This window comes from Copadichromis virginalis, linkage group LG22 (genome assembly GCF_057382275.1).
Source record: "Copadichromis virginalis isolate Kocher_CV1m ecotype Utaka linkage group LG22, C_Virginalis_male_GT1.1, whole genome shotgun sequence".
Taxonomy (NCBI): Eukaryota; Metazoa; Chordata; class Actinopteri; order Cichliformes; family Cichlidae; genus Copadichromis; species Copadichromis virginalis.
In genome coordinates, this window is record NC_140638.1 from 5,873,538 (window position 1) to 5,886,892 (window position 13,355).

At 42.0% G+C, this 13,355-nt stretch overlaps 1 protein-coding gene across 1 annotated transcript; it reads right to left on the minus strand.

Annotated features, from left to right (window-relative positions):
- Window positions 1-3,031: 3,031 nt before the first annotated feature.
- Window positions 3,032-12,560, minus strand: brd2a (bromodomain containing 2a). Its single transcript, XM_085446206.1, has 12 exons — window positions 10,440-12,560; window positions 7,632-7,935; window positions 7,408-7,545; window positions 7,043-7,193; window positions 6,754-6,953; window positions 6,152-6,634; window positions 5,933-6,061; window positions 5,618-5,809; window positions 5,264-5,523; window positions 4,863-5,173; window positions 4,632-4,757; window positions 3,032-4,475 (listed from the first exon to the last, which is right to left on the minus strand). The coding sequence occupies exons 1-12, from the start codon at window positions 10,469-10,471 to the stop codon at window positions 4,348-4,350; spliced, it is 2,454 nt and encodes an 817-aa protein (XP_085302332.1). The 5' UTR covers window positions 10,472-12,560; the 3' UTR covers window positions 3,032-4,347.
- Window positions 12,561-13,355: the final 795 nt, after the last annotated feature.

Here is a 13,355-nt window from a genome sequence, read left to right on the forward strand (position 1 = left end):
CAGACGGCGATAAAAAACGGTGAAAAAAGGTAAACAGTGTTTAATGTAATGAAAACCCAACATCATCAGTAAAAGAATAAAAGCCAATACAGGCATTTTATTTTGAAATCGATACCGGTGTTGGGCCAAAAAGTGACCGTCTACCAAAAATGTTGTGTATGTTTTTATGTGTAACGTCTTTACCTAAAATGTCAAATAGACTGTAGTGAACAGGATTTACACAAAACAAATAAATGCCCTGTTTTTAGGCAACTTTATGACTGTATGATTATTGTTTCTACATTATAATCAATCCAAACTTTTGGCCACTTTTATGTTATATTTGTTGTTATTTCACTCTTAACAAAGAAATTTCCTTCATAACATGTTTCACAGATTATAGTCTAACATGTCATTTACAGCTGTTTAAATACCAGCGCAGCCACTGTGGAGCGCCACAGTAAGCGGAAACACGTCACCACCACAGTAGGCAGAAACACGTGACTTGCAAACCGCGCAAGTGGATCGTAAAGGTTGGAACAGAGTCATTCACCGTTAGTAGGAATCAACAAGTCCGCTTACACTGATCATGCGTTACAACATGGGAATATTTAAGTAAGAGAGCTGGAGTCTTTAAACCACATTTTGCATTAAAATATGATTTATTGTTGGCATCAGAGATGGAAAGAAACGAAGTAGAAATACTTTGTTACTGTACTTTAGTAGTAGACTTTTGGGGTATCTGTCCTTTACTTTGCTACTTTTTTGTTTCTACTTTTACTTTACCTTACTTTATACTTTTGTACTTTACGTATGTTTTGGAGCCTGTACTTTTTACTTCCACTTGAGTAAAAACATGAGTCAATACTTTTACTAGAGTCTTTTTAAACAGAGGTATCTATACTTTTACTTGAGTAAAGAAAAATGTGTTCTTTTGACACCTATGTAGCGGTCACTTTCAAATGTATTTGTTTTTTGCTTCTTATTGAACAAATTCACTTCACTACTTTTCACTGTCTGTAACATCAATGTAAATTGTTCCATTTACTGCACATTGCACTTTATTCATGTCTTTTATTGCCCAGTTAGTTAGTTTAGTTAGCCTTTACAAAAGTATCTTGTAAAGTATCTTTTTGTAAAGACTTTTCTCCCCAAATCTATTACATGCAAAGTGTAACGTGTTGTTTCTGCTGAAACCTAAACTGTTTTGTTTTTTTTTTACATGCAAAATGTTTTTATCTCATAATTTCAACTTAATCTGTTGTCTAGTATATTTTCTCTGCTCTGTCAATGTGGTCAAAACGCAATTTAATTTTCGCTATTAAAGTCGAAGTCACACGTTTCCGCCTACTGTGGCGCTCCTCACCTTACAGTGGCTAAAGCCAGGTGCTCTTGTGGTTGCCACAATACCGGAAGTATTTACATGTGGCAGGATACCAGTGGTGTAAATACGTATTGTGGCCACTGGAGGGCAGTCAATCTCTGTTATCAGTCTGTTCAATTCAATTTTATTTATACAGCACCAAATCACAACAACAGTCACCTTAAGGCGCTTTATATTGTAACGTAGACCCTACAATCATATGACCCCCTATGAGCAAGCACTTTGGCGACAGTGGGAAGGAAAAACTCCCTTTTAACAGGAAGAAACCTCTGACAGAACCAGGCTCAGGGAGGGGCAGAGCCATCTGCTACGACTGGTTGGAGTGAGAGAAGGAAGACAGGATAAAGACATGCTGTGGAAGAGAGACCGAGGTTAATAACAGGTATGATTCAATGCAGAGAGGTCTATTAACACATAGTGAGTGAGAAAGATGACTGAAGAAGAAACACTCAACGCATCAGTCTACACCGCAGTGAGAACTCAGAAACGTTTATAGTTTAGAATATAGTTAATTTTCCTCATTTACTGGGTAGATTTATTTAAATATTCTCATTAAATATCTTATGATCAGTAAATCTGACACTGATGTGCTGCAGAAACCTTTAGAGGAACATTTATATATTTAGCCACACGTGGCTTTGATTTACAATCGTCTCCGTCATAATTCTGTTGTCTGTTTTTACTCTTGCACTTTTAAGTGTCTGTAAAAACTCTAGTCCAGCTTTTTCCTGAGAAATGAAAAAGAAATTTATCAGCAGCGTCAGCGATGTGCTGAAGTCCAGTTCACTGTGTCCTCTCTGCTCTATTTATTTTCCAAGAAGAGATCCTGTTGCCTGGTAACTTCTGACTGCTTCATCTGGTTTTCACTTTCATCTTTCAAGGAGCTTTCATGAAAAATGAGCCAAACTAGACTAAGAGCAAAAACTAATTCGGCTGCAACAGATAAAACACCTTAATTTACATAAAATCCAATTAAAATATCACAAAAATATCTTTACATGTTTTTGTCCCAGCTGTCAGCATCATTACTGAATACATTTAAAGGCTGATATAAATATATCATTAATAAAATGTTAATAAAAGGTTCAGTTTAATATTATTAAGACTCCCAAGTTAAGAATAGATTTTAAATGTGACACCAAATACTTAAATGATCTTCTGTGTTATTCTGGACTTTTATCTGTTGTCAAAAAACTCATGTTTGGAAGTTTCAGCTGGTCTGTGGGGTTACACAGTGCAGCAGGACTGTTTTGGAGTATTAAATGGATTTTGTCTTCTTGTTCCCTTTTATTTATTATTAGTAATAATTATTAATAATCAATATAAACATGTCAGAGAATCTCAGGATTTTTAATATGCAGGAAAACTGCTTGCAGCAGGATGCAGGCTGCACATGTGAGGATACATGAAGTCAGGCACTGTGAGAACGTCATTCAGAGGAACTCGATTTTAATGCTCAGTTCCAGTTGTGTGTTGTTCCCCTCTGTGATGAGAGCGTTTGTTTTAAAAAGTCCAGATTAGGGTTAAAAAGTTCTTTCAGCAAAAGAATAAACAAACTGCAGTTAATACTTTAATCTGCGCCTCTCTTTGATCGCCAAACTGAAAACTTTGATGTATTTTTTATGTCGTGTTGTTTGAACTCAGGATGTCAATAAAACGTTGCCAAAGTCGGTGAAAAGACGTCTCAGTTTATTTATGTACAGATGTTCAGGTGAAGCGATGGAGTACACAGGCTTCAGGGTTCTGACAAACTTCAGACTGAAAATACTTTAAAAAAGGAATCAAAGGGAAACAAAAACATGCTCAGAGGCTGTAGGTTATCTACACCTCCACAATCCCGACACGTAACCTGTCCACAAACGTTTGCTTTCAGTATGAAAAGTTTCTCCTTTTTAAAATTCCTCCTAAATAAATAATCCGCTGCAGAAGAACAGAAAACACACCTTACCCTAATAATCACAAACTGGTTTAGTAGTACAAACAAAACGAAACAGTGCATCATCACAACAACACGAATCCATCGTCGGCGTCTACTCGATCAAAACAAACTCGCCGTCTCTAACCTGCTGTACTAAAGTTTAATCACACAAAGTAAAGTCAAATAAAACTGAAACTTTCAGCTGCCGTCGATCTCGAAGGCCGATTGTTTAAAGACAAACTTCTGGATTTAAAACCTCTCTGATCCGATGTTTTTGTGACTGAATTAAAGAAATCAGAGGAACAGATGTTATTGAGCACAGGACGAAACGCCCCCACAATTTATTAGCAGATTGGTCACATTAGAAAAAGCAACACGTTTACAGAGAAAAGGATGAGAAAACAGCCGACACAGAAACATTCATGCCCCTCCAACAGATGTGTGCAGATGTTCGTCAGCTCCTCTGTATCTCATGCGTTCTGAAGGTGCTTCTGTGTGCAGACCCACTTTTTCAACGCCTGCGTCAAAACTATGAAGAACGTCACGACGTCATTCGCACAGAAACACACACACAAATATTTCCCCTCTTTATCCACTCGGAAAAAAAAGAAAGAAACACAAACAAAAACGACTTCGCTCATGCCAGTTTCATTGTTCCCACAATGAGGGAATAAATTAGCTCCATAAAATGCTTCTTTATAAAAGAAATGTATTGAGTACTGTACACCTCGTCTATACAGCATAAAGACAGGGAGCACGGTGAGAAGGGAAAATTATCTCCAGAAATTAGACACATTCTGGCTCTAGCACCCTTATCCCTCCAACGCACGCCTCAATCTTCTTTATGTGCAGGAGATGGAGCGTCCCTCACTCCACCCGCCGAGGCCGGTTCTTCAGGGAGGAGAGCAGGAACCTCCTTCATGTCGGAGCTGAGCGCCGGGAACGCTCCATCTCTGCCGGGCTCGCCAGCCCTTCCTGCAGCTCCGTCAGCAGCTTTAAATAAGTTCAGTCCACTCGGGGGGAAAAGAGTCCAACGGGACATCTTTTCATATGAAGAGTCTGTCTCTCAGCCGGAGTCTGACTCACTTGTGTCTGAGGACGAGGACGAAGAGGATGATGAAGAAGAGTCAGAGGAGGAGCTACTGGCGCTGAGACGCGACGGCTGTGTGTGGGTGTCGGCTGCAGGCTTCTCGGCTGGAGGAAGAAAACAAAACAACATCAAGATGTGTTCAGAGGAAAACAAGAAAACTACATTATGCTCCATGGCTGTAGTTTTTGGTCATTTTTCAACACCGGGACCAGTTTAGTCGTTGTTGATAAAGTTTCACTCTTCAACCATGGACGACTTACGTTTGGTCTTCATCGGCTTCTTTCCAGAGTTGAGCTGACCGCTGACGTCCATCAGCCTTCTCTCCAGCTCCATCTGCTTCTCCAGAGCGAGCTCTTCCCGCGACTTTCCAGCACTGTTCTTACTCGCTGCAGACAGAAGACGAGAACATCAATGAGCTGGAGAACTTTAACCAAAGATCAACTAACCCAGCTTATTCATTTTCTTCCCAATGTTTTATGAGGTTCACTAACTGTAAGGCTTTCGGGGTTTCTTCCTCAGACACGTCATGACGTATCGCTCCAGCTCCCGCAGCGTCGACGGCTTCAGCGTCTCGAAGTCTATCTCAATCTCCTCGGGGTTGGTGTCTCGGAGCGACGGCTCACGGGACTGGATGATGTAAACGACACGGCCGAGCTTTTCGCCGGGCAGCTTGTTGATGTCCAGGCTGAGCTGGCGCTTCTCGTCGTACGACATAGGCGCCGTCTCCTCCTCTTCGTCTGAGTCAAAATGGCTCACGAGGGGATCGTGGGCCACCTGCGGGATGACGTTGGCCTTTTTGGATCTGTTGGAGGAAAGCAGGGAGTGTTTAACAAAATAAAAATGTGCACAATGCAGTCAACTCATAAACTGTCCAGTAGGTGGCAGCACTCACTTGCTCTTGTTGTTTTTCTTGCTCGGTGCCTTCTTCATCGGCATCACGGGGCAGGGCACACTCTTGCTCTTAGATTTTGGAGTTTTGGTCATTTTCGGGGTCTTGGGCGGCCTGACAGGTGTCACATCCTCCTCTATCCTCCGGTGCTTCTCTTTCTCAACCTTTTTCTTCTTCTTTTTGTCCTTCTTGTCTTTCTTCTTCTTGGGTTTGGCAATGGGGCCCTGTGAGAGTGCGGTGAGCTGCTCATGAACAGCTTTTAGCTGAAAGATCAAAAAAATAAAAAGATAAAATGGCATCAGTGCTGCGAACAACCGGTGTGTGAACATGTGTTTACAGACATGCTGCTGTACACACCTGCTCCTGCAGCTCTGCCAGACGGTTCGCCCTCTCCTCCTCAGAGTCGGAGCTTGGGCTGCTGTCGCTTTCCTCACTCTCGCTGCTGAGCTCACTCTCAGAGGAGGATGAAGAGGATGAGGAAGACGAGGAAGAGCTCGGTGGTGCTGGAGGCTCATCTGGCATTTTAGCAATACAGAACTCAAAAACATCCTGGAGAGAGAAAATGGTTTGGTTTAAAAAAAATGCAACTGAAAATGAGAAGTAGAAGTTTCAAATTGCGAGAATTTAAAAGTTCCAATTAATTTTTTTAATCATTGAAATAAAGAAAATCACCTGGAGTTTTCTGGCCATGGCCACCACATCGTGGTCAGGAGGGTTGTACTTGTAGCAGTTGGAGAACATCAGTCTAACATCAGCGGAGAACTGGTGCGCCTCACGGTACTCTCTGCCGTCCATCTTTCGCTAAAACAACAAAAGAAAAGATTTTAGATAAACAGTCTCTGAACTTCAGTTTCAGAAGTGATAAATTCAGTCTGTGGAACGAATGCGTACCTTGATGGTGCTGAGGTCCATGGGCTGTTTAATGATGTCGTGGTAGTCGTGAAGACCGAGCGACGAGGCATCGACAGGCTTGTAAAACGGCCAGGCGTACGCGGCGTGCTTCTTCGACAGCAGCTCCTTCAGGACGCCGCTGCAGTAACGCATCTGAGGGCTCAGCTTGCTGCGGCGCACCGGCGGCGGCAGGATAGAATCTGGTAAGTCCTTCTTAGGAGGTTTGATGGGTCGTCCGCTCACTCCCCTCCTGTTCCCTCCTGCTCCTTTGGTGCCTACAACCACTGCTGGTCGGCCCATATTCATGTTGATATTCATTCCCATCCCCATGCCCATGCCGCTGTTGTGGTCCACCCTCAGAGAGGTCAGGGTTAGCGGTGAGTTGTGCCCTAGCCCCATGCCACTAACGCCCATCGTGCTCATTATAGGCATGGGTACGGTGGTCGGAGTGGTTGTGTCCGCTTTCCGCTTCACACCTTTTTTCTGTAGATGAGAAAAGAAGAACAGAGGAAGTCAGAGGAATCCCGTTTCATGTCTAGTCTCCATGAATTTTAGAACACATTCCAAAAATATAAATACAAGAAATCAAGCGTTACAGTTACCTTAGCCGTGGGCTGGGTGGGCAGGAGACCTGTGATTGTGGGCATGGTCTGCTCAGTCTGAAAGGCGTGGGGCATGCTCTTGGACAAAATGGTTTGTGGTGGGGTGGAGAGGATTGAGTCGGGCGTTTCTGGAGTGGGAGGCGAGTATGCTGACTGAGAGACAGCTGGGACTTGATGAGCTGTTGTCACGCCTCCAGAGACTGAAAGAGTGAAAGAGGAGAATCAGGCTGTGAAGTGACTGATCTTGTCCTGAGTGTACTACAGCTGCTGGCCTGACACATCTGCTCACCTGCATTGTTTTTCCCTTTTTTGCCATTTTTTGCAGACTTGCTGCGTGGAGGTGGGGGAGGCAGCTCCAACTCTTCCTGAGGCATCTGAGCCACCTTCTGCAGGAACGCCTTTTCCAGAGACTGAGCCATCAGCACGATGTCATCTGTCGGCTGCAGTGAAGGAAATTCACACAAAATGGTTTTAAAACAATGATATTAACACACTTTATACATAATACATTCATTAACTATAGTTAATAACTATAGGCAACATCTAAAGACATAATTATATACAGATACATAATATACAAGGGTAGTATTGCTCTAAATATTTTATACTATATATTTTTACAATTTTTGGTTATATTGACCAGGGCAGATTTACCTTGTTATAAATGTAGCAGTTGGTAAACATGGTGTTGAAGTCCTGCATGCACTCACTGGCACTGCGGTAGTAGTTATTTTCTAATCTCTTCTTAATTGTGCCCATGTCCATTGGATTTTTTATGATCTTGTGATAGTCCTGGAGGAAGAGAGGCATTTTCAGGGTAGGAAACATTCAAACTTCACTCTTTAAACAGGAACCGAAACCTGAAACTATACACTCACCGGCAGGCTGAGCTTGACAGCATCCACGGGTTCGTGAAAGGGCCAGGCAAAGTGGTGCCTCCACAAAGATTTGAGCAGGACTTTCTGCAGGAACTGCAGTTGGTTGGTCATCCTCCCCTGGCGGTTGGGGTCCTTCACCGGGGGCTGCGGGGGCCCGGAAGGGGTCATCTGGCTGTGGGGGGGCATTCCAGGACTCTCAAAGCCCTCGTAGAGCAGTGAAGGTTTTCGGATGCGTTTTCCAGCTGTGCCACAGTTCTGATCCATCATTATTCCCAACATACTGGCATCGGGCCCAACATGGGAGCTGCAGAGAGCACAGTTACAAAGGAACTGAGTATTTTGGTTTGAGCTGTGATGATGAAATTCTATTAAGTTTTTCTTCTCATTATAGAAAGGTTACAATGAATATTCTGTGCTGTACATCCTGGGATTACCATGTAAGCTAATCAACTTTCATAATAAATAAGTGTTCCCTTGTTGACGTATGCTTCCTGTTATCATGTCAAATTTGATACAAAGTCAAAAAGGATACTACACGTTTGTTAGCAAGCACCCATCTGCCTGACCCTGAGCGCACACACTGGGTGAACTGGTACAAGCACTTCCTCTTTTACACGTCTCACTCAGACTTAAACCCAACATCCATTTCCATGCTTTAAAAAAAAACAACAACTTAGATTGTGGGAGGAGTTTAAGCTGCCATGTTACTGTAATGACTGGAATAGTGTAGAAAATTTACACACAAATTCTAATTCCTAACCTTGTCTACCACAAGCCACCCATTAGTCATTAACACAGGATTGTGATTATATATAAACAGAGCTTAGGGTACACATTAACTTGTCACAGTATTAACACTAAGCCACTCCTACTTCTTGTTGTTCTGTGTTTGACAGGTGCGAGACACCGACTATCTAAACTCGTTCTCTGCAACCATGACTGTACCTATGAGCGCCTGGTGACTTCAGAGTTATGTTTAGATGACAGGAGAAAACAGTTCTATACAAAAGTCACATTACCAATACGTAACACGACACTTTGCACCAGCGAAGGAAGACCATCTCTGTTGAACTCTGGTGTTGACCTGACTTACCATTGTGCCTCCATGTGTACCTTTAATAACACTAAGGTGTAAAGAAAGCATATCCTTATACACTCTAGAGCCAAACAGCATAGTTACGGGTACTGGATATAAAGTAACAGTAGTTGTATTTTATGTCATTAACTGTGCAGTATTTTCAGAGTCTGGTTACTTGGATGGGGACTGTTGGTGGCATTAGCATCAAATCTACAGTGACACTAATGCTAGTATTTTTAATTTAAAAAGAAAAATGTAAAAACCAGCAATTCTGTTTATTCAGTTGTCCTCTTTCAGTGCTGCAAAGTATTGACTCACCATGATCCACCTTCACTGGCCCACCATCTGAACCACAAGACTTACAAGACTAACCAAGGCCAGAGGGGGTATTTAAGGTCACCCGCCTGAAAACTGGTTTCTACCAAAAGCCTGAAACAGCTGGTGTTGTATTATTGGATGCTGCACCATTACCATTAAGTCAAAACAGAAAATTGGTTTTTTTAAGTTCCACATTTAAGCAAACAGTGCAAGTAATATAACCATGGGATTAGTAGCTTAAGTCTCCTATGCATAGCCTAAAGGTATGTTTGCACTGATCCACCCTACACACAAAATGTAAGAAGAATTAGCAACATGATACAACAAAAGGAGTGCAAAGCTATTGTAAACCAGTCATTTTAAATGATACAACTGTTGGAAACACATTTGACAGTTAGTGTACTTTATTATTAAAAAGGGAAATAATCATGTACAAAATATAACAGCACTACACAAAAAACATGTTGGCCCAAAAAATATTTAACAAATTAAGAGACAAAAAATAGATTCTCCATTAAAGTATTAAAAAGTTATCATATTTAGAGACAGTTTTTTGGCATTATCGGATTAGTTCAAAATGATAGCAGCTGCTAACTACTGGGGCTAGTGTGCGCTGTAACCAGGCAACCAAGGGAAACACCCAACATATATACTAATAACCCTACATTAAAAATAACATTTACCAGAGACATTGACAGGCTCTCTGTATGTGTGACAATACTACTTTAATAATACATAAATAACTGGTAGTGGTGCTACTGATAACGGAGCGTTAGCCGTTATGCTACAATGGAGTCGTTACACCGGCGATCACAACAACCCCATGACCGCCACATGGCTACAACAACAAACCAGCGAAACACGCAGTGACTCTGCCGTGGCGGTGCGCCCGACCCCCCTACGTATGTACTTGCACAACGATCAAGTTTAACTATGGTTTTGTGCTACACAAATGCCACATTTATACATTAGATAAAGCCTTCTTAAAAGATGCCAGGTCAGCATTGTCAATTGTCACTGTCAATAAACGCAGACATACAGCACCAAACGTGATACTTACGCGTCTCATGAGCAACCCTTTGGGCTCAGGCTAGAGCTAGTAATGCTAACTGCTAGACAGTGTGAGAGAGCGGCCAACGGCAGCCGAAAATGGCGCCGGCACAGCGCTCAACAGTCGCAGTTTGTTATGTTAAAAAGCCCAAAACAACCTTACTTCTTCCACATGAAAGTCACTTCTAATGCCTGTAACGACACGATAAAGTCCTTCCTGTAGCATACTCAGCGTCCACCTCTCTTCAACTGGCATTACAGCAAACAGGGTGCCCGTTCCGTTATATTTAAAATAAATAACCATAAATGTTCACAATATTCCGACTGATGGAAAGCTGAGAGTCAGTTATACCGGTAGATACCTGTCAATGGGCGGGTTAACAGCCATTTCCATCGGGATGGATCCGGATTCTGTTTTTAGCTACACTCAAACCAGGATCCGTCTCCAGTCGTCAGATCTCTCCGTTCCCCGCCACGGAGCTCTCTTTCAAATCTGCTTCGCTGAAATGGCGACTATGCGACTACACCCGGCTTTTTATAGACCCGTCGCAAAACCCATTGGACACACCACCCCAAAACGTCCCCGCCCCTTGAATTTCTACTGGCTGTTCACGACGTCAGTTAAAATGACCACACCCCTGGATACTGAAACTCTCCAACCTGCAATTCATGTCAGCCTATTCGCAAGATTTTCCTGTCCGTCAAATAAGTTGCACAACACTATTGGTCCACCCTTCTACAGCCTTTAAGATATACTGTATGCAACTGGCTCCGCCATTATTATCCCTCCAGAAAGCGAGGGCAAGGAAGCCAGCCTGCTCCATATCATATTACATTACGTCAACGTGTTGAGAGCGACGACGGGTATTGGTCAAAGCTGCTGTAACGCGGGCTTTCAGGGTAAATACCATGAAGCCTATTGGTTGTTGCATCCAGTCACGCGTACCCTCGAAGAGCCAAGGGCTTCTTCCCACGAGCGTTGTACTAAACAGTACATCCGCATTTTTTTATCTAAGGGAAACGAAGCACAGCCGCCATCTTTAAGCACGTTGAGAGACAGTAATATGATCAAATAACCCTCAACTCAAAACACACAATGTCAAGAAAAACCTGTAAAACGCCGTATATTCGATTTACACGCGCAAACGGTGTAAGATCCCAACACTTGGTGAAGAAAGCGCCACAATTTTAACAGTCAGACCAGCCAAGCCTGTAAAACGAGGCCTCCACGACCCGCAGTTACACGCTGTGAAAGGGCGCAGATCAGGCCTTACACATAATTTAACTAAACGATGTTTGTGCTGAAGCCATCATTTACATCTTTCATCAGCAATAAAAACCTAACACGAACACCTATAAGAAGGTCACAGAAACCAACGCCTGAATGACACAGCAGTTTTCATTAACAACCTCATCCAAAGCCTGATTAAATCAAGCTCCAACCGAAATATTTACAACTACGTTAACCAATACAGTCCAAGGGAATAATTAAATTAAAGATTGGACTATTGTTTTAAAGATTAAACCATCAAACCACACCTTTGTGGTTCAACCAAACAATAAAAGACCAAATAACATCAAGATAATAGTACAAAAATCGTACTTAATAAACCTATATAAGCGGCTTCTTTTTTTTTAAAAAAAAAAAAAAAACGACTTAAACTCATTGAAACGACGACACACAAAAGGTTACCTAACCACTGCGCCCATCCCCCACACCAAGGTTACAAATTCTCTGCAATGTCACTGAAATACACGATACAGCACTGGCACATATTAATACAGATTCAAATATTTCTAACGTTTTCATAACATTGTGCTGTAAAAACAAACATTAAACTAAACATTTTTAAAAATATATATAAAAAATATAAAATGAATGTTGAGTATAAGTCAATAAAGTCTGGAATGTAAAGTAAGTAAGAAATTCCAATGATAAATCCCAAAATAATGCGAAACCTTTCTTCAAATTATCTTCTTGTCTTCCACCTCGATACTTTTTAACCAACACATTTCCCTCAAACATGTCCGCCTTCTTCCCCCATTCCCTGCGCAGGGTGGGGGAGGGGAGTCATGTGACGGCTCGTGCCCGTTCATCAAATCTGGACACGTGGCATTCTGCAAACACCGCGATAAAATGTGTTCAACGCGAGCCCGAGCTCATAAAAACACCGTGTCCATATCCAGAGAGACGCGCAGATTATTCGCCACAATTAGGCGAATAAAGTTGTCGAAATATCCGAACAAAGGACATACTTTCCGTAGGATTTGGCTCATTCTGATTGGCCAGGCGTGACCACGTGACTAAAAAACGATTGCAGTTTTATTGATTGCGCTGTTTGCCGAACTCTTGCACCTGTAATCCGTTTATGATCGCCGTAATAATCCACATCTCATTTGTCGGAGTTTGTCAAAGAAAAATACTGACATCTGTTTTTTTCTTCTGATCGTGATTGCTGTCGATCTGCGTCTGCGTTGCACCATGAAACATGGCGCATGCGCTTATCCCACGTAGACGCCTTGCCAACAATGCCCCCAGTGTGCGAGAGCGACGCTGATCCAGGAGCAGTTTTACCCATAAAATACGTTCTTGTGTTCTGCACTTAGTGTTCCCTGGAAGGAGGTGGGATTCAGCTGGAAGTGATGAGTGTTATTTTACAGATTAAAGCAGGAAAAGGGGATAAACTGGGGATTTTATATAAATGGTTTTTTAACAACAATTTAACTTGTTCTGACATTAAACTACAATCTATTCCTTCCCCTACCCTGTCCTATCTAGTATGTATGTCTCTTTAGACGCATATCCATCATCTCCGCTTTTGTCTCTATTTTTTAATGTAATTTTGAAAAATGTTTTTGGTATTTCTCTAGTCTTGTTATTTTTCAGGTATTATGTGCCTGTGGAGTGTTATGTGCACCTTAGTATTTGTATTTCAAATAAGATTTGAAAATGGACAATAAGCTTCACTGAAGTAGTCCCTGATGAGTCGAGACTTTTGCATCACGTTAAAGTGGAGTTATCATTTCACTGCTGGATTCCAATGAGATTATCAGACACGTAACTGTGTTATCAAAATAATAAAAGCAACATCTTTTGATCCCAGATTTCAGTTAGCAGGTAATTCATTTAGACAGCAGTTATTCAAAACCATGTTCCCCCAGGCACACTCAGGGAACAGCCGGTGATCTGTTGGATGTTAGATAAAAACTCAATCTGCACAATAAGGGTGTGATTATTGTGCAACCGGCCTGAAAATGTTGCACAGTGGATGGAAACT